The sequence below is a fragment of the Uloborus diversus genome, chromosome 3 (genome assembly GCF_026930045.1).
Source record: "Uloborus diversus isolate 005 chromosome 3, Udiv.v.3.1, whole genome shotgun sequence".
NCBI lineage: Eukaryota > Metazoa > Arthropoda > Arachnida > Araneae > Uloboridae > Uloborus > Uloborus diversus.
Genome location: NC_072733.1, coordinates 114,001,636 through 114,021,090, shown reverse-complemented (window position 1 = coordinate 114,021,090; position 19,455 = coordinate 114,001,636). Strand labels below are relative to the sequence as shown.

General features: G+C 34.1%; 1 protein-coding gene across 1 annotated transcript in view; it reads right to left on the bottom strand.

Annotated features, from left to right (window-relative positions):
* The window catches only part of LOC129218898 (ribonuclease 3-like), a 167,423-nt gene that overhangs the window by 13,319 nt on the left and 134,649 nt on the right, over nt 1-19,455 (bottom strand). The window contains exons 20-22 of the mRNA XM_054853218.1: nt 19,044-19,176; nt 18,837-18,919; nt 13,404-13,510 (exon numbers count right to left, since the gene is read on the bottom strand). Coding sequence (XP_054709193.1) covers nt 13,404-13,510; nt 18,837-18,919; nt 19,044-19,176 — 323 coding nt within the window. The remainder of the gene's footprint in view (nt 1-13,403; nt 13,511-18,836; nt 18,920-19,043; nt 19,177-19,455) is intronic.

Genomic DNA, 19,455 nt, shown 5'->3' with positions numbered 1-19,455 from the left:
ATTCGGTTACCATATAATAGCACTATGGCGCTGGTGTTGCTGAGATGAGTTCATGTATTCTGGTGGACGATGCTAAGGCAGCAGGAGGTATAAAAGTCAACAGCTAGCTTCTCAGCTCATTCCACTCTACGAGACAGTAACGATTTGTATTGTTTCTTGAATAATCTTGTTGTTTTTGTTGGTTTTTGGGTGAAATGAGTGAACATCATCGTTTAGGCGAAGGTAAGAGGTGGAAAATTGTGTGTAGACCTGAGGCAGGAAAGTCCCAAGCTCAGGTTGCAAGGCCATTGGGTGAAACTCCAAGCGTTGTTTTGATTTTGTTAAGTCAGTTAAAAACAGTGGGACAGAGTCCAGAAGACCAGGACAAGGTTGTCTGAGAGCAACAACACCCTATAAGGACCAGTATTTGTTACTTACAGCCAAGCGCCAGAGGACGTCTACAGCAACACAACTGTCTAGGGACCTTGCTGCTGCCACTGGAACATTAGTTTCAAGCAAGACAGTTGCTAGGAGGTTTGGTGAAAGAGGGTTGTATGCCAGGAAGCCCGCCATTTGCATTCTATTTACTCCTTCCCACAAAAGAGAGTATGTACAATGGAGCAGACGGCACCAACATTGTAGACAGCTCTAATGGGATAATGTTAATTTCACAGTTAAATCCAGATTCTGTCTACAACCTGATACTCGGCGAATATTCACAGAGGGAACGGGATCCAATACCCTCCCAGTAACATCATGGAAAGGGACCATTATGCTGTTCGAGGATTGATGGTTTGAGCAGGGATCATGCAAGACACCCGCACACCACTCCATGTGTTTGACACTGGTTCCTTGAATACCCAGAGGTACAGGCAGGAGATCACACAACCCTATATGCCTCATTTCAGGGGTGCTGTTAGCACTGAATCCATTTTTATGGACGACAATGCCGACGACATAGGGCTGTCCTGGTTGAGGAGTATTTGGAAAGCGAAGACATTCATTGAATGGATTGGCCAGTCAAATCTCCTGACCTTAACCCTAATTAACATGCTTGGGACGCTCTTGGGAGGGCAATTGCGATGCGCCAACATGTATCCAGAACCATTCCAGAGTTAAAAACCGCTCTGGTGGAAGAGTGGGAGGGTCTTCCACAAGAACTCCTTAACTCTCTTATTAACAGCATACATACTCCTTGTGTAAGGCTGTCTATCTGTCAGAAGTGACCATACACTATACTAGAGGCGGTCACACTCCATACAAGCCTCACTTTCACTTCCATCTTTCATCCTGAAGTTCAGTCCACATTGGACATTTAGCAGTAACTCTTGCCAATGAATGGCACTTTATTTTTCGCTTTGCAGACACTATTGTCTTAATATAAGCTATATTCATACCAAATTTTATTAACTTTTATCCACTATTTCTCGAGATATTTGGAAAAATGCCTTCCATCTCTTAATTTTGTCCACCAGTGCATTTCATTTTTCACTTTTTTTTAAAAGCAAAAATTTAATGCCAACAATCAAAATACTATTTCAAAGAAAGTTTTATTATAAAATACAATGTTCTTCCCTTATGTACTGTAATTTTCCAAACAAATTTCCAATTTGTTCATTTTGAAAAAGCTCAGTCATCTTAACTATATCACTTTGCCCCACATTCTCCTACATCCACAGTCAATAATGTTCTCTAATCTGCAATATTTATTACAATATTATTTTGGCATACCAAGTTTAAGCAAGTTCGTCCCTTCAGGCTAAACATATATGGGTAATTCTTCAAAAAGTGTAATGTTTCAGTCACATGCCTTTTATAGTTAAAACTTTAAGGAACAATTCATTTAATGTTTTTTAACTTCAGCAAAAATATATATATTTAAACCTGCCCATAGGCGGATTTAGGACTGAGTTCCTGGGGGAGCAGGATTTTTTTTTTTTTTTTTTTTTGAGCAACATTTTTATAACCTCCACCTCCATGTTATTGTTTGTTTTCTGTGATGCATGTCCATGCTTTACTTTTTTGTGTGTTGTTTTCATTAATGTGTTTTAATGTTCACCTTTTTGAATTGACCTTAAGAGAGGGGGCTGGTATCAAGAGAGTGACGCAGTGCTCCCTTTTATGTGGGAGATAGAGTATCTCCAATTTTAGGGGTCCCGGGGGTTTCTCCCCCGGAGGAAATTTTGTAAAATGGATATAAAATTCTGCATTTTGAAGCCTTATAAAGGTTAATGGGACAGACATAGAAATTGATAACTAGATTATGCTGTTGTACAGTATTGTTCAAACTTTGTAAGAAACAGCCATTTTAAGTTTGAAAGAAAAAGTAAACTATAGATTTCTCATTACAACAACCTTTTTTTAATTATAAGTAGTGCAGAAAACGAAAAGGAATGGAGGTAGTGTATCATTTTTTTTCCTGGCTAAACAGATTAACAATATGGTGTAGTAATTGGAGTAGTAATGGTGTAGTAATGGTAGTAATTGGAGCCCACTTTGCTTAGGATTTTCAAAGACTTATCTAATTATTTTCAAGCACTCTAGAATAAATAAAATTATTAAACGCACTTCATTTGCACTTTCCAGTCTGATATTTTAGTAATTGATTGCAAATTTTTACAGTCCTGTTCTAACTTTGTAAGAAATAGCTATTTTAAATTTAAAAGAAAAAAGAAACCATAGATTTCTCATGACAACAACTTTTCATCAGTTGCAAGTAGGGCAGAAAACGAAAAGAAATAGAAGTAGTGTGTATTTTTATTCCGTGCTAAACAGATAGACAATATGCAGAAGAAGTAAGATAAAAGCAATCAATACAAAAAAATTTCCAAAATACTGCATTCGGGATTGAATAAATAGCAAAATTATGAAACAAGTGAGTCACAAAAAATTATTTCAAATAATATGTTACAAACGTGAGAACCATGATTTTTACATTTTTAATACAGGATGTGGCAAGGAGCTGAATTTGACATATTTTCGCATTCCTCCCCCTCTACTATTTGTTAGAAAATTTAAAATTTATGGTTTGTAGCCACACGTTTTCAAATATTCAAGGTTTTCAAGCACTTAAAAATAAAATTAGTTTCTTCAAGCAATTTCCATTTTTTAAGGAACGAATTTTTTTTGGGAGTTAGGGATCCACTTCAAAGAAAGGGCCCTAAGCAATAGTTTGTTTATCTTATAGGCAAATTCGGCCCTGTTTGTAATTCACTCTTACCTGCAGATTTTTGTTTGATTTTTTGTAATTTTTACGAAAATTTGTCAGTTTTTACGGTTAAAGGATTTTTACGATTTTACAAATCTTTGACTCAATTATTTAGTTTTCAATAATGACAAGGACTTACTCAATTAGACTTAGATGATTATGACTTACTTTACTTTTTAAACAGTATTTATAAAGTAAGTAAAAGTGTACTCTTCCTCTAAGTAAAAAGATTCATTTAATCAGAATACTCAGATAACTGAAATTTATTCAGTTTGCGATAGTATTTATTTTCTATTTCTCTCTCTCTTTAAAGAGAGAGAGAGAGAAGGAAAAAAACTATGTTTTTAGAATTTCTCAAAAGGCCAATTAATCTACTAAGAACATAAATATTATGCACAAATAATACTTTAAATGTGGACATAAATGATAACAAGTAGATCATTCTGTTAGCGCAGATGGGGGGGAGGGAGATTTTTCCCCCTTTGCTTTAGGTTCTAATTTGTTAAAATAATAGTCAATTATTATAAGTGTTGCAACTTAATGTATAGCTCGTTTAGACTATATTTTCATTCACATAATTGCCCAAATGGTTTTCAGTCCAAAATTGAATTTAGACACATTTTCAGCACCCCAGTGACAGCTGTACTATTTGTATTTAATGTTCGTTCTTTCCGCCCTTTTCTTTCCTCCCATCAGAAAACAACATTCGGTTTTCTCTTCAATTTCATTAAACTATTCAGAAAAGAAAAAGTTATGATTTTTTTGTTTTAAGATTTTGGAAGATGTGTTGTTACTATATAAAGTCGTACCAAAACTGGGGGAGCACTGCCCCTATGCCCCTCCCCCCTATAAATCCACACATGCACTTCTGAACTATTGAAAAAATAAAAAATAATAATAACTTTTTTTTTAATTTTTGAAGATGTGTTGTTACTACATAGTCTTCTCAAAACTGGGGGGGCATTGCCCCCCTCTGACCCTCTATAAATCCGAACAATTTTTTAATAATAATTTTTATTTTAATATATTTTTGGTTCACAGCATGTGAATTCTCACCTGTGTGGCATGTGACACACCTGGTGTGACTGTTTATGCTGCTTGATAACTTGTTTCATTAAAAGTATATACTTATTTATTATTCCTTTTGCAAGTGTCTCAAATACTAAAAATTTAAGTATATTTAATTTTTTAATATTAAATTTTAGTTCGTTTTGTAGGATACCGAATTATGTCACACAATAAATTCTCACCTCTGCTACACAAACACAAAATGCCATTTCTCATTAAGGGGGTATTCTAGTCTTGAGGCTTGATTTTGATGCAATTTTGCGGGCATAATAAAAAAATCTGTAACCATTTTTACTATAAATTTTTGATCAGTTTTTTATTGATACTTAAAAAGTATAAAACTGTATAATAGTGGGAAAAAAATTTAAAATTTAAATCAGTAGATGCCAGCTAAGTTTGGACGCAGAAAAAAAAGGTGTCTACTGGATGACAAGATTCCAATCCTCCTGGTGATCTGAAACATGAAATTAAGGTTGATTCTTATTAAACACAGATGCAAAATTATCTGGAAGTGGCCAATTTGGAAAAAAAATCACAACATGGAGTCTTCTTGGAAAAAAAAAAGATCTCTTTTGGCTCCTTTTTTCAACTTTTGTAATTTTTTAAAAATGGTTAAAAAAAATACAGAATCTCCTATGTGGAGACAATTTTGATAGCATTAAGAAAGTCTACCAAATTTCAAATAAATCGGTGCATTAGAAACTTACATCTTGTCAACCGTATTGAAAAAAAAATAATTTTGAGAAAAACGCATTTAGAGTTTGCTGTCGCATTTCAGGCAGTCTGAGTGGTTTAATAGTATGCTATACTCATAATTTTTTGAACAGCCATCCCTGCTTTACACATTGCTCCTTCCTATACCTCAAAAAGCTACATTTTGGCAGATTTTGTAGCCATAAGAGCAGTTCTGCCTTCTTATGAACAGGCATGAAAGTGCCAGCTGACAAAAAAAGCTGAACTTTTTGCGAACACTAAAAATATCACACCGAACACACATACTATAAAAAATGAGCATACAGACATCAATAAATGCATTTACAAAATTACTTGTGTAAATATAAATCCAATAAGACAAAAAAAAAATGCTTACTTTTATTTCCAGAAATATTCCTCAATTAGAACAAAGTCTTTGGGTTTGAGAACCATTGATTAATGATTATTTCATAATTTATATAAAGAAAAATTTGCTAAACATCTTGAATGTATTATAGTCATAAAACACAATAAGTTTCTATATGAATTTTCCCCTTATGTTGTAGAAAGAAAATCTTTAGAATAAAAACACTTAATGAAGACAAAAATTCTTGAATATGAAAAACAACCAATAAATAATGATGGAAGAGATAAATGATACTTGTGAAAATTCATAAAACTAGGGACAATTTATTGTTCTCTGCACAGTTCGCATTTCGCTTTGCCGCTAACATCGATCTTTTGTATGCAGTCCTTCAGAGTAACTTCATATTCTTCATCTTTTACTTTTATTTTTAATTTATTTTCCAACCAAGAAAATTTAAATTTATTCTTCTCACCACCATCTATTTCATGCGCTTTATGCTCTTCATTAACTGTTAAGATATTCATGATGATGGATAAAGGCACATGCTTGTTACAGCTTCACTTTATGAATGAAAACGAATAATTAATCCCTCAAACGTGCATGTGCACCAACACAAGCTAAGCAATCACAACATTGCACTGAAAGTACAAGTTACAGTTATTTATTTGAATGGACGCTTTTGCCAGACTGCAATCGCCTTTGAGACTTTGCCGACCTCGACCGGTAGCTACCGGTCGGTTGATCACATGACAGCTAATGACGTCAGCGCATGCTAGAGCAATACAGCGATGTTATTCAACCGACCGGTAGCCACCGGTCTATAAACGAACGCAAGCCTTCTTCCCCTTTTGAAAATGCGCGACGGGAGAAGATCGTCATTGGACCGCATGAAAGTAACCCCGCCTTTGCTCTGTATGTGAGCTGCTCTTATCGCTAGGAGATTTACCGCGGTGGCATCCACGATACACGGAAGTTAGAGATCATCTTACGTCGCAGACCCCCCCCCCCCCCCCCCGCTCCCCCATTTCCACTCACGAGTTCTCGACGGATTTGCATCGACCTCAGAAACAGCGCAGAGAGCTTTCGAAAATGTCAGGAGGAAAAACTAATTAAAGTTTTTGGTGGACCTCACAAATGTGTCCTGGTTGAGTCAAATTAGAAAGCATATTTAAGTAAATCATTAACATTTATTAGTACTAAAATACATCATGTTAACAAAGAAAAAAGGCTTCTTAAAAATATATTATTCTTGTAGAATCCTATCCAGCAATAAAAATATTGCAGCGAACATGAACAATAAATATAATAGTTATACCACAGGTGCTCCTAAAAAGTTCATATTGATAATGAAAGAACAGTCCAGTGATCTCGAATCGTCTTCCGCCAGGTGATTCCAAACGAAGTCTTGAAACATCCATGTAAGGCCGGCCGGCCCAATTCATTTGGCATGCAGATCAAGTGGAACGCGATTCCATCATCGACTGGACGATAGATCCCAGGGTTGGTAGCCCACTACAACAGCTTATGCAGGAGGAGACATCCTGGTAGTTGAAACAGGGGAAAGCGAGATCAATGGACGGATGTCCACCGCTTAAATACTGCTTCGATGACGTTCCACACAATTTACATATTCTTGGTTGCAAGTTCGATGAAATTCACTAAGAAAACTCAAAAAATCTTTTTGGCAACACTTAATTTCGTTGAAACGGTTACATTGACGGACAAAATTTTTTTTTTCACTGTGATTTTTAACTGAACAATCAATCAAGCACCGTGCGGTTTGTTTACATTTTTCTTACTACGCATGCAGGAAAGAACGAAAGTTTTGGGACTGTATTTAATTAGTGCAGCGTCAAGACATGGAGAGTCCCCTCACATAAAAATAGGTAAGTATTATTAATATCATTTCCCCAGTACCGGAAAGTCAAGAAAACAAATAAAAAATATCAAATATTTTGACAAGTCCCCCCTTCTTGGCATTCCGGTAACAAGAAAATGCAACATACCCAATAAATCATTTCATAAAAAAAAATGTATAAACACCATGAAAAAGACCTTGACACTTTGAAACAGTATGATATCAAAAACATTAAAATACATTTAATATATTTTTGCAAACATTTTCCAATTCAATCTTACTAAAAGGCTTTGTAAAACAATCTGCGGCATTTAATTTACTGTTTATATATTTTAATTCAAAAATATTATCCAAAACCAAATTCCGTAAAAAGTGATATCTCACGTCAATATGCTTTGTGCGCGAGTTCTCTATTGGTGAATGTGAAAAATCAATAGCTGCCCTATTATCACAATGTAATATACATTTAATTAAATTAAATCCAGAGATTTTGGTTTGGGACATTTCATTTAAAAGTCGATTTAACCATACAATCTCCTTGGAAGCCTCACATAAAGCAATATACTCTGCTTCCATTGTGGATAGGGCAACACATTTTTCCTTAAAGGTACGCCAAATAATAGGTACTTTATCCAAAAAAATAACTAGTCCCCCCATTGATATTCTGTCATTGCGATTAGCCGCATAATCAGAATCTGAAAAACCATTTAAGGAAATATTATCAATGTTACTTAAATTTAATTTATAATGACTAGTATATTTCAAATACCCTATTAACCTTAGTACACATTCCCAATGTCTCATGCCTGGGTTTGCTTGAAATTGAGACAAAATGTTAACTGCGTAGGATATGTCAGGTCTTGTTTTTTTAGCTATATAAGCTAAACATCCAAGAGCATTTCTATATGGGATATCAATCATTTCGTCCTCTTCACTTTTATTTTTTGGGCAGTCTTTCTTGGACAAAATGAAACCCTTTGCAATGGGTAGTGTGGACACAGGATAATTATATGCTTTAAATATATCACACACTTTTGATATGTAGCTCTGCTGGTGGATAAACAGTTCCCTGCCTTCTTGTATGAACTCTACGCCTAACAATTTTTTCGTTTTCCCCATTTCTTTGATATCATAATGCAATTTCAATTTACTTAAAACATGATTTATATGATTTGGATCCTTTCCAAAAATTATTATGTCATCAATATACATTAATAAAACAATTTCACTATTATAGGTATAAACACAATTACAACTAGTCAATTTTTTAAAATTCAGGCCTTCTAAAACACTATCAATTTCAAAAAACCAGTTACGACCTGATTGGTGTAACCCATATAGTGATTTTTCTAGTTTACAGTCATAATTTGAATGGTATGGATCAATAAATCCTTCAGGCTGGCGCATAAAAATTTGTTCGTTTAAATCAGCGTATAAATATGCATTTTTTACATCAACTTGAAAATGCAACCAACCCAACAAGCATACAAAAATTGCAAAAAAATGCTCTGACAAGAGAAAAACTAATAACTGGGCTAAAAACTTGAGAATAGGATTCTGGGTATTCCTGGCGGTTTCCCTGAGCAACAAGTCTAGCCTTATATCTCACCACTTCATTTTTATCGTTGGTTTTAAGGTCATACACCCATCTGTTTCCTAACACCTTTTTATTTTTCTGGGGTGGTACCAATGACCAGACCTTTCTTTGGCGGATTACATTCATTTCATCAGTCATCGCTTGTTGCCAATTCTCCCTCTCAGGAGTCCTCAAACTTTGCTTGTAATTATTTGGAATGATAATTTCTGAAACGTTTGCTTCTAAGAGATTTATTGTTTCTTCATCCCCCCCTATCTGAATTTAAGTTAACAACTGGACCCGATTCATTATTTTTGGTGGAAAAATCGAAAACATCTTGATCAAATTCTATATTATGGGAATTGCAGTAATTTTTTACATCATTTTAGACCTTAATTTGACATCCTCGCCTTCAATCAAATAGTAAATGTCCAAGCGAGTATCATTTTTTCTTTGAACTGCTTTTCTCACCCATGGAATTTCACGACAAGATGTCCAAGATTTTGTGGGGGTAGTTTTAATTTCTTCCTCCTCGATATCCATTTCACTTAAAGGACTTATATAATTAAAACTGTCTCCCCCTCTTCCCAGCTAACTTCTTGTTTATTTTTCCCCCAAATTTGGGATTCATCAAATCTAACATTGATTGTTTCCTCTACTTCCCGGGTTTCGGGGTTCCAAATCCTATAGCCCTTAGTGTTTATGGCATAACCGATCATTACACCTTGATATGCCCTCATGTCTAATTTTTTCAATTTCTGTTTTGGCCGACCTATGTAGGATATACATCCGAAAATTCTTAAATGTTTAACCGATGGCTTTCTGCCACAATACAACTCAAAAGGAGTCTTTTCTCTTCCTGTTACAACAGTCCTATTTTGAACGTAATTGAAACATAAGGCTGCTTCGGCCCAAAAACAGTCTGGTAAACTTGATTCCCTCAGAGGGTCCTTACCCCGTTCATCAAGGTTAAGTTGTATCTCTCTGCTATTCCATTCATTTCAGGACTAAAAGTGTTTGTTCTCTGTATGTTAATACCCTGGTTCCTAAGGTAATTTTCAAAACGGGCATTTTTAAATTCTTTACCGTTATCTGAACGGATTTCTTTAATTTTTTTTCCCAGTAAACCTTTCAGCCCTTTTCTGGAACCTTACAAAATATTCAAACACTTCGTCCTTCGATATCAGGAAATATACAACAGATTTACGAGAAAAATCATCAATTAAACACAAAATGTATTTCGAGCCCCCCAAAGATGGAGTGTTTACAGGCCCCATTAAATCCATATGAATTAGTCCCAATGGGGTACGAGATTGAATCCCCCGAACCGGTTTGAAAGAAACCCTACGGTTTTTGGCTAATTTACAAGGCTAACAACTTGGAGCATTCTTATTCTTTATAGCTAGTCCATACACATGTTTTTCTGTTTTCACTATATCTTCATTATTTTCATGACAAAACCGCTTATGCCAAACTTCCAGATTCAAGGGACTCAATCTTTCCCCATTGACCTGATTAGAATTTTCAAAAATTTTACAATTTGATACTGAAGGCTTGGGTTCTTTAAAAACATATGAAAAAGGCTTTACATAATACAAATTATCCTTTAAAAATGCATCAAAAGCTTTTCTCCCCCCTTCAAACACTGATAATTTACCATTTGAACAAGAAAAATTTAATCCATGTTTATCTATGCAAGGACCAGACATTAGATTCCGTCTTAAACCAGGAGCATAAAATACATCATTCAAGGTTATCTCATTAATTTTTCCATTTACTTTAACATTAAAAATGATTTTACCAATTCCCTCTATTTGCCTCTGTACTCCGCCTACTGCTACTTCCATTTGAACATCTTTTACTTCATTTAGTTCAAAGAACAACTTTTTGTTCAAACAAAAATGAGCAGTGGCCCCAGTATCTACTGCAAATCCCTCATTTTGATCGCTTTTACTGGCTTCTAAAACCTCATGGTTTGTTTTAATAGTACAGAAAAAACCAAATTTCTCATTTCTACCATTTTCATGTCCTGAACTAGCTTTATCATTTTCTTTCCTTGAAAAATTTCTACTTTTATTTTTACTTCTATGCCAACATTGACTTGGCAAATGTCCGGGCTTCTTGCATAGAAAAACATGTTTTCTGTTTAAACTTCCCCCCTGAGGATTTTCCATATCTTTAGGTGGCACTCATCACCGCTGATTTACCCTTGCCATTATCCCCATTATTAAGGTACTTAATACGTCCTTCTTCAGCTAACAATTCTGTTAAGACATTTGAAAATGTGAATTTTTTTTCTTCCCAACGGTATATATTTTGTACAATTCCCCGAAAATCCTCAGATAAATTTCTAATAAGTTGAAATCTTTGTAACTTTTCATCCATTACATAATTACTTTCTTGTAACTGTTTTAAAATTATCCTTAACCTTGATGCAAACATCCCAATACTTTCGTTTTCTAGGAATCCACATGAAAAAAATTCTTCCCATAAACTAGCAACTCTGGCCAGGGATGAGGGTTCAAAATTTTGTTTGAGAGTTTCCCAAACGACCTGGGGATCTTCAATTTCAAATATTAATTGTTTAAGTTCATCATTTATATTTAAATAAATCAATGCCAAAGCCTGATTGGCTTTCTTTTTGTTTTCGGGCACTTCCCGATCTAATGTTTTATCTTTTGTTACTTCCCACAGGTCCCTCTCTATAAGAATCATTTTCATATCCCTTGACCATATTGACCAGTTTTGGTTATTTAACTTTTTAATGCTTCTATAATCTTTTTCCATTTTTAAAATTTAAACACAAAATACCAAGACACAGAGGTAACCACGCTCTGCTACCAAATGTCAGGAGGAAAAACTAATTAAAGTTTTTGGTGGACCTCACAAATGTGTCTTGGTTGAGTCAAATTAGAAAGAATATTTAAGTAAATCATTAACATTTATTAGTACTAAAATACAACATGTTAACAAAGAAAAAAGGCTTCTTAAAAATATATTATTCTTGTATAATCCTATCCAGCAATAAAAATATTGCAGCGAACATGAACAATAAATATAATAGTTATACCACAGGTGCTCCTAAAAAGTTCATATTGATAATGGAAGAACAGTCCAGCGATCTCGAATCGTCTTCCTCCAGGTGATTCCGAACGAAGTCTTGAAACATCCACGTAAGGCCGGCCGGCCCAATTCATTTGGCATGCAGATCAAGTGGAACACGATTCCATCATCGACCGGACGATAGATCCCAGGGCTGGTAGCCCACTACAACAGCTTATGCAGGAGGAGACATCCTGGTAGTTGAAACAGGGGAAAGCTAGATCGATGGACGGATGTCCACCGCTTAAATACTGCTTCGATGACGTTCCACACAATTTACATATTCTTGGTTGCAAGTTCGATGAAATTCACTAAGAAAACTCAAAAAATATTTTTGGCAACACTTAATTTTGTTGAAACTGTTACATTGACGGACAAGATTTTTTTTTTCACTGTGATTTTTAACTGAACCGTCAATCAAGCACCGTGCGGTTTGTTTACATTTTTCTTACTACGCATGCAGGAAAGAACGAAAGTTTTGGGGACTGTATTTAATTAGTGCAGCGTCAAGACATGGAGAGTCCCCTCACATAAAAATAGGTAAGTATTATTAATATCATTTCCTCAGTACCGGAAAGTCAAGAAAACAAATTAAAAATATTAAATATTTTGACAGAAAAAGCGGAATTCCGCGAAAACGCGGAAAACTTTCATGCCGGTATGAAGCTTTGGAAGATCATACTTCGGAGCGTTTGTTACGCTGTTGATATCGCTTGCTAGTTTTTTCTTTGTCTATCTACACAAATCACTTCCTCTTTTGAGTTTTTTTATCCGTTTTATATTTAAAACTTGAATTTAACACTTAAAAAATACACAGTACATGGGAACGTATATATATGTGGCTTAATAGTTGTTTGTCAGGTATATATTGAGAAAAAAGAATTTATCTTAGCAAAATTAACTGTAACTAAAAAAATATTTTGAATTTCAGTAAATCCTCTTAGAATTTTATTCTTGAACGTCTAAACTTTGAAAATATGAAAAGAAAAAAAAATCTATTTTTTTGAATTTCTGGACTGGAATACCCCTTAACAGATACCAGTAATGACAACACATTTTATTTCCTATGATACAAGGGAGCCACCTTGTTTATTTTCAGTCATAAAGAAGTTGTGAGACTTTTGTTGAAAAACAAAGAGAGATTTTGTTTTAAAATACCTCCGTGAACTTAAATTTCAGGGATGTAAATCAATGTAAAGATAGAAGACTAATTTAAATGCAGCCTCCAGTCATACAAAGGTTCCCACCTCTGCCCTGTACTAAATGTGTTTCTAAAAGATGCCATGACATTCATGACATTCAGTGGTGTCAGAGAGAAACAGTAAGGGTGACACAAGATAAGGCACTCCACATCTATTTATGTGACTCTGCATGAAGACTCGTGTCATGTCGGAATTTCAGCAGATCCTGCTACAAAGAGCAAATACCTCCTGCATTTCGTTTCAAATGAATGTGACTTTCTGCACATAAAAGGAACTAAGACAATTTACACATTAAATAAATTCTTAAGACTAGAAAAAGTTATTTCAAGCAAATCAATTCTTTAACATACTTATATGTTGGAATATCTGGTTCACCGCCATCCATTGAGCGCAAGGTAAGACAACACTGCTGAAGCTTTGACTTTGGATCATTCCAGTCTTGATTCATGATAAAATCCTATTCAAAGACAAAATAATGTGTAACAACACAGTCTGACTCAAATAACCACTATACTTAGTAGGACTCGACCGATGCATCGGCCTGGCCGATGCATCGGCGCCGATGGTTCAACAAGTTAGCCATCGGCATTGGCATCGGTGGCCGATGTTAAATTGTAGGAAACATCGGCCCATCGGCCTTAAAGACATCGAAAAGCCGATGGAATTGGCCGATGTTTTTGAAAAAAAAAAAAAGACCTTTGATGTTTTACCGTTTAATACAAAGTAAAGGTTGTTTTCATATAAAATTGCTTACTTGAATTTCAGTATGAATTTCTATTTTAGTCACCCCTGAAAGAGTTTTTAATACTGCATTCAGGTACCAAACAAGTTAATTATTGCGTTGTTTCTTGCTGCTGGATGTACGTATGTATCTCTCATAACTCCAAAATGGTATACTGTAGAAGGATAAGTTTTCCAATGTGGGGTGTGCGTACGTTCCAGTTGTGCACTTCCGTTTTAGTTTTCGATCGGGTGTTCTAAAAAGCCTGTTTACTCATTTTTTGTGGCTATTTATTACTTATTTCAATGCAAAACTAATATAGCGTCTCAGACTGACGATCATTTGGTGATATATTGCCGAATCGGAGACCATGGAAACAAATTGAGATGGCGAAACTGGTTTTTGTGTCATTTTGTTAGATTCCTCTTGAACCACGGTAATTTTTAATTTTTCGATATTTGTAATATTAATCACAGTAATGCAGTCTTTTCTGTATCCCTTCGGTGGAGTTATAAGTTTGGGGCTCGTCGAAATACATTTTGGGGCCCTATTTCTCTATCACAAAAATTGTAAAACATTTATCATAAGCATTTTTGTAACTCCTGCGGTGTCCATATCGTTAAGGGACCTCTCGCGCATTTGCTATATTTAAATCCGCCACTGCACGTCAAAACAAACTTGGGTGCAAGTTTTGAAAGGGTTTTTCTGCTCAATAGTTATGATGATTTTGAACTCTATTTTTTACGACTATTTCTTGAATTTCCGATAACACATGTGTGCCCCTCCTCCCACTTCCTCAATTTCTGAAATTAAACTCTAGTTACACTTCTGCGTTGTTTAAAACTAACACCATTCATAAAATTAGCGATTGTTTTTCCAAACTTTAACTATTGTTTAGAAAGAATTTAGAGCATTAATGTAAGAAATTGATTAAAGACGTTTTGAATGGTGACATAATTCGGAAATCGAAGTGACTTTTGAATTTTTTTCTTCGGAAATGCTGAAATAAATTCAGAAACTCATCCGAGGCATTGGTTTTAGCGGTTCTGTACTAAAAAAATTACGCCGAGGTTGGGGGCCGAAGTGTGAGTTACTGCAAAATCAGAGGGTGACCCTCCCCCCCCCCAAATTCGTAATGCGCCATCTTTTTTGTATAATTAATAGCGATCGATTTTTTTCTATTGTAAGTAACTATTTTTATGTATTTATATAAAATCAATGAATAAGTTATTTTCGTTTTTTATAGAAAAGTTTCAAGGTTTTTCTATTATGCAATTTTTTAAATTTCAGAAAATTATTGCTAAATTGAACAATTTAATTTGAACTTGTTTGTAAAACTTCATAAAAGATTAAACAATCAAATTGTTCAATATTATGTGTGCAAACATCAGATCAAGTAGTATATGTATTCAGTTATTAACTTGATGTAAATATTGAGTTTGTTTATTGTAGCTGCGTTTTAAGAACCTCGCTTTTTTCATGGCTATTTTTTGTTTCAGCAAAATTTATGTCACTGTTTTAGTTTTTTGAAAAATGCAAAATTTTCTATTCGTAAATTTTAAATAAGAATAAAAATATTTATTAGGATTTAGTATTGTAATTTATCTGTTACCTTTTTGTTTAATTTGATGACCGAAAAATGTCTACGTGCAATCTTTGCACTTTAATTGCGTAATTTGTTGACGGTTTCATAGTTTTATTCTCTTTTTTTTGAATGATTTAACAACATAATTTAATGTTTTTTAACTATGTTTAGTGTACCTAAATCCATATTTCATTGCAATATTACTGAAATCTTAGTTTTATGCTCAATTTAAAAAAAAAATCAATTGGTTATTAAACATTCTCTTTGTTTTTCTTCCTTTTTTTTCTTTCTTTCTTTTTTCTTTTTTTTTGGCTGTTGTTCTTTCTTTTTCATCATACAGCAGTCAAAAAAGGAGAAGCATAACTACACCTTATACAGATTGTACGTAGCACGATCCAAAAGTTCGGGGACAAGCTGTATAAAACCTTACCCAGAATAATTCACATTACAGAAGCACATGCACCTTCAAAAGGTTACCTTGAGGGACTATGTACTTCTGCCAGTGTTCATATAACTTTTGGAAGCACTCCTGGAAGCCAATTTTTTACTACCTTCTATGATGCAGCTTTATCTTCTCCTGACGGAAGAAAGCGGCGTCCATCCAAAAGTTTTTTTGCTGGGAACAGGTAAAAGTCACACGGAGCTAAGTCCGACGAAACGTTACGTTATTTGTTTGTCATATCAGAGTATTGACCAATGGAACCGTGCATCCTCAACATGAAAGTCGCCTTCTTCCCCACGATGAAATTAAAGCAGCAGCTTAAGAGGCCTTACAGGAGTTTGCGAAAAATGTCTTCCAGGAGTGCTTTTAAAAAGCTATACGAACGTTGGCAGAAGTGCATAGTCGTTCAAGGTGACTATTTTGTAGATAGATGTGCTTCGGTAATGTGAACCATTCAGGGTTCGGTTTTATACAACTTATCCTCTAACTTTCAGATCATACTACGTATGTATGAGTTTTCAACTTACTATTTCATAACGTTTTTGAGTGACTTAAGTTTACGCGCATGAAGACATCACAAGACAATTTGCAATAATTAACTGAGGAGGCGTTCAAAATGGATATTTCGGTCATCTACATGTTCTTAGGTACATATGCATGTACAGGTGTGCCAAAAAAACTTGTGAAGAAATTGGGTGATCGTAAAATAGAAATTTAGGTCAAAATTTGATTTTTTTTTTGTGATTACAATTCCTTATTCGAAGGAAGGAAGTAAAGTGAAATGAATCAATGATCCTTTAAATCCCTGACAATTTTATCAATTTATTACTTTTTTTTTTGCCATCGGCCAACGGCATCGGCCATCGACCATCGGCAATCCGCCATTTGGAGGAAAACAATAGGCCATTGGCCATCGGCCATGTTTGAACAATCGGCCAACAATCGGCATCGGCCCATCGGCCAAAAAATGCCATCGGTCGAGCCCTAATACTTAGTTTACATTTAAAAATAACTTAAAATTTAACATAAGAAATAAAAACATGAGTTCAATCTCTGAAATACCTTCACTTTTAAAAGTAGCTTTCTTACACTACAGTAGAATACCTTTATAATGCCAACCTATATAACACAAATCTCTATGAACCGTACAACTTTTTAGAAGTAAACAGTAAGTTTTACATTTAAAAAAAAAGTTTTCTGTTCTGCCTTGCAAACATAAAAATTGTTAAACAAATTGATTTTTGAAAGTTTTTGTTCTCTCCATCTTAATTCAAAGCTGTTAAATAAAAATTAGTATTCATAGTAAAGAAAAATCTCTTGAAAATGCAGCTGTTATGCAAACCGTGAAGCTAAAAAAGTGCAGCATAATTCACTTTCTTTTGGTTCTGAAACACATTTATTTGTGAATGACAATATATTGTATAATTAGTGGTTTATGGCTATATTACTGTATAATTATATATGGTATAATATAATTATATGGTATAATTATATAATTATATGGCTATATGATTGTATAACTAGTGGTTTAAATTTATTTGTAGTTAAAACTTATTCTGAAATGCAAATATTTAGATATATTCTGAATATTAGCTTCAAAACTTGTGAAATGATCTATATAACGCAAAAACCTGTATACAGTCGACTCGCGCTACAACGCGATCTGACTTACGCGAAATGGCTAGAATGCGAATTTTCTGCAAGTAACGAATTTTAGAGCTAACTTAAATTCCTCGCTCACAACACGAAAATTTTTGGAAGGAAGTTGTGGCGCGTAAATATTGGCATCGATATTGAGTACTAAATATTGATTTCTTGAATGACATACTTTTAGCATCACTGACAGTGCAGAACACTCCACACTATACTAGTCTAAACATTGTTTTGTTAGTGTATCAAAAAAACACTCAGCATTTTATGTTTCTTTTTTTTTCAGTCTCAATATTAAAGTTGATACAATATAATGGCAACTTAGCGTGCAGTTTCATCTTAAGTTTGTGAAGATGTAAAGAAAAATAGAAAGTTTCTGACAATTCAATATAAAGTTAAATGCTTGAAAAACTAAAAAGTGCATCATTGGTAGCACGACAATTAAGTACGATTTAAGCGACAATTAAGTATTGAGTTCTCTACGTACAATTAAAAGTCAAGAGAAGGAAATCAGTAAAAACTCACAACTTATTTTCAATATGGAAGCTTGTAGAGTAAGGTTTAAGCAAAATGTAAACATTATGGAAATGGAAGCTGTTCTTATATTGTTGATTATGGAGACCAGGAAGAGGGATGTTATCATAAGTGGAAACGTTATGAAAGAAAAGGCGAAGAAACTGTATTTAAAAATATATTAAACAAGACTAACGATCTGATCACCTAGCATAAGTTATCACCATCTTCATTTTCTAAGTCATAAATATTATTACTGTATCTACTGTACAATACTCTATTAAAGTGCAGCATTTTATCATTACTACATACTGTATGTACCATACTGTTTTATTTTATGTCTCTTCCTCCCACTGATCAATGATTTTGTGCATCAAAACAGTGTTTAATGTTGATAAAAACAGCTTTAAAAAAAAAAACATTAAAAGTTCAGTTCCATATGCAAGAAACAGTAATGTATAGTTAAGGGATGGTTTAAAGTAGTTTGAGGGGTGTTTATGAGCATCTAAAAGAATTGCATATGTTTCTAAAAAAATAGCTAACATACCTTTTTCAATATCGCAAAATTTTGACTTACGCGAGGGGTCTTGGAACGCATCCTTCGCGTAAGTCGGGACTCGACTGTAACGCAAAAGTTTTGGTCCTGAGATGTGCGTTATAACAGTCTTCTACTGTATTTACAGACTCAATCTTCAGAACTCTGTGCAACATTATATGATTTACTAGAAACTTAGCATTGTTTTAATGACAAAATACTGAGACTTTTGTTTTATTTTCATATGCAAAACAGAATATTAATCATTTGATTTCAGAAACAAAAGTGAATTTAGATGTGTGTGTGTGTGTTTGCATCTTGTATAAATAGCACTTACCTGTAGCCTTGGAAAGAAACAAACCTCACAAAACTTTCTGCAGTAGCCAAGATCTTTGTCAACATATAAAGCTCCCAAAAAAGCTGAAATCGAAGTACTGCATTGTCAAATACATATATCCAGCAAAAATTAGCATTAAAGCCTTAAAATTACTAAAAATTTCAGATAAGGAAAAAAAAATACAGAAAATAGCTATGAAGAACCTACCTTCTAGAAGATCTGCTTTATCCTTAGATTTCAGTTCAACTTTGTCATATGGATAAATTGCATATTCTACCATTCCTAAATCTTGACAAACCACAGCTTGGGTTCGATTATTAACAAGAGAGCTTCTTAGCAGCTTAATAAAATTAATTGAATTCATCATTAATTGTTCCTATATTAAATTTTTAAAAAAAAATCAAGTGAAAAAGTTAATTATATGCATATTAAAAAACATTACCTTAAAATATGGTGCATTCTTAAACAAAATAATAATAATAATAACCTTATCACAACTGAAATCACTTATGGTGTTTGAAGCTCTGAAGACACATTTTTCAGGCAAAACATATTGTTCATTATATGATTGCTTATCAGAAAAATGTATGTCAAATATAACTAACAGGGTGCCAGAGAA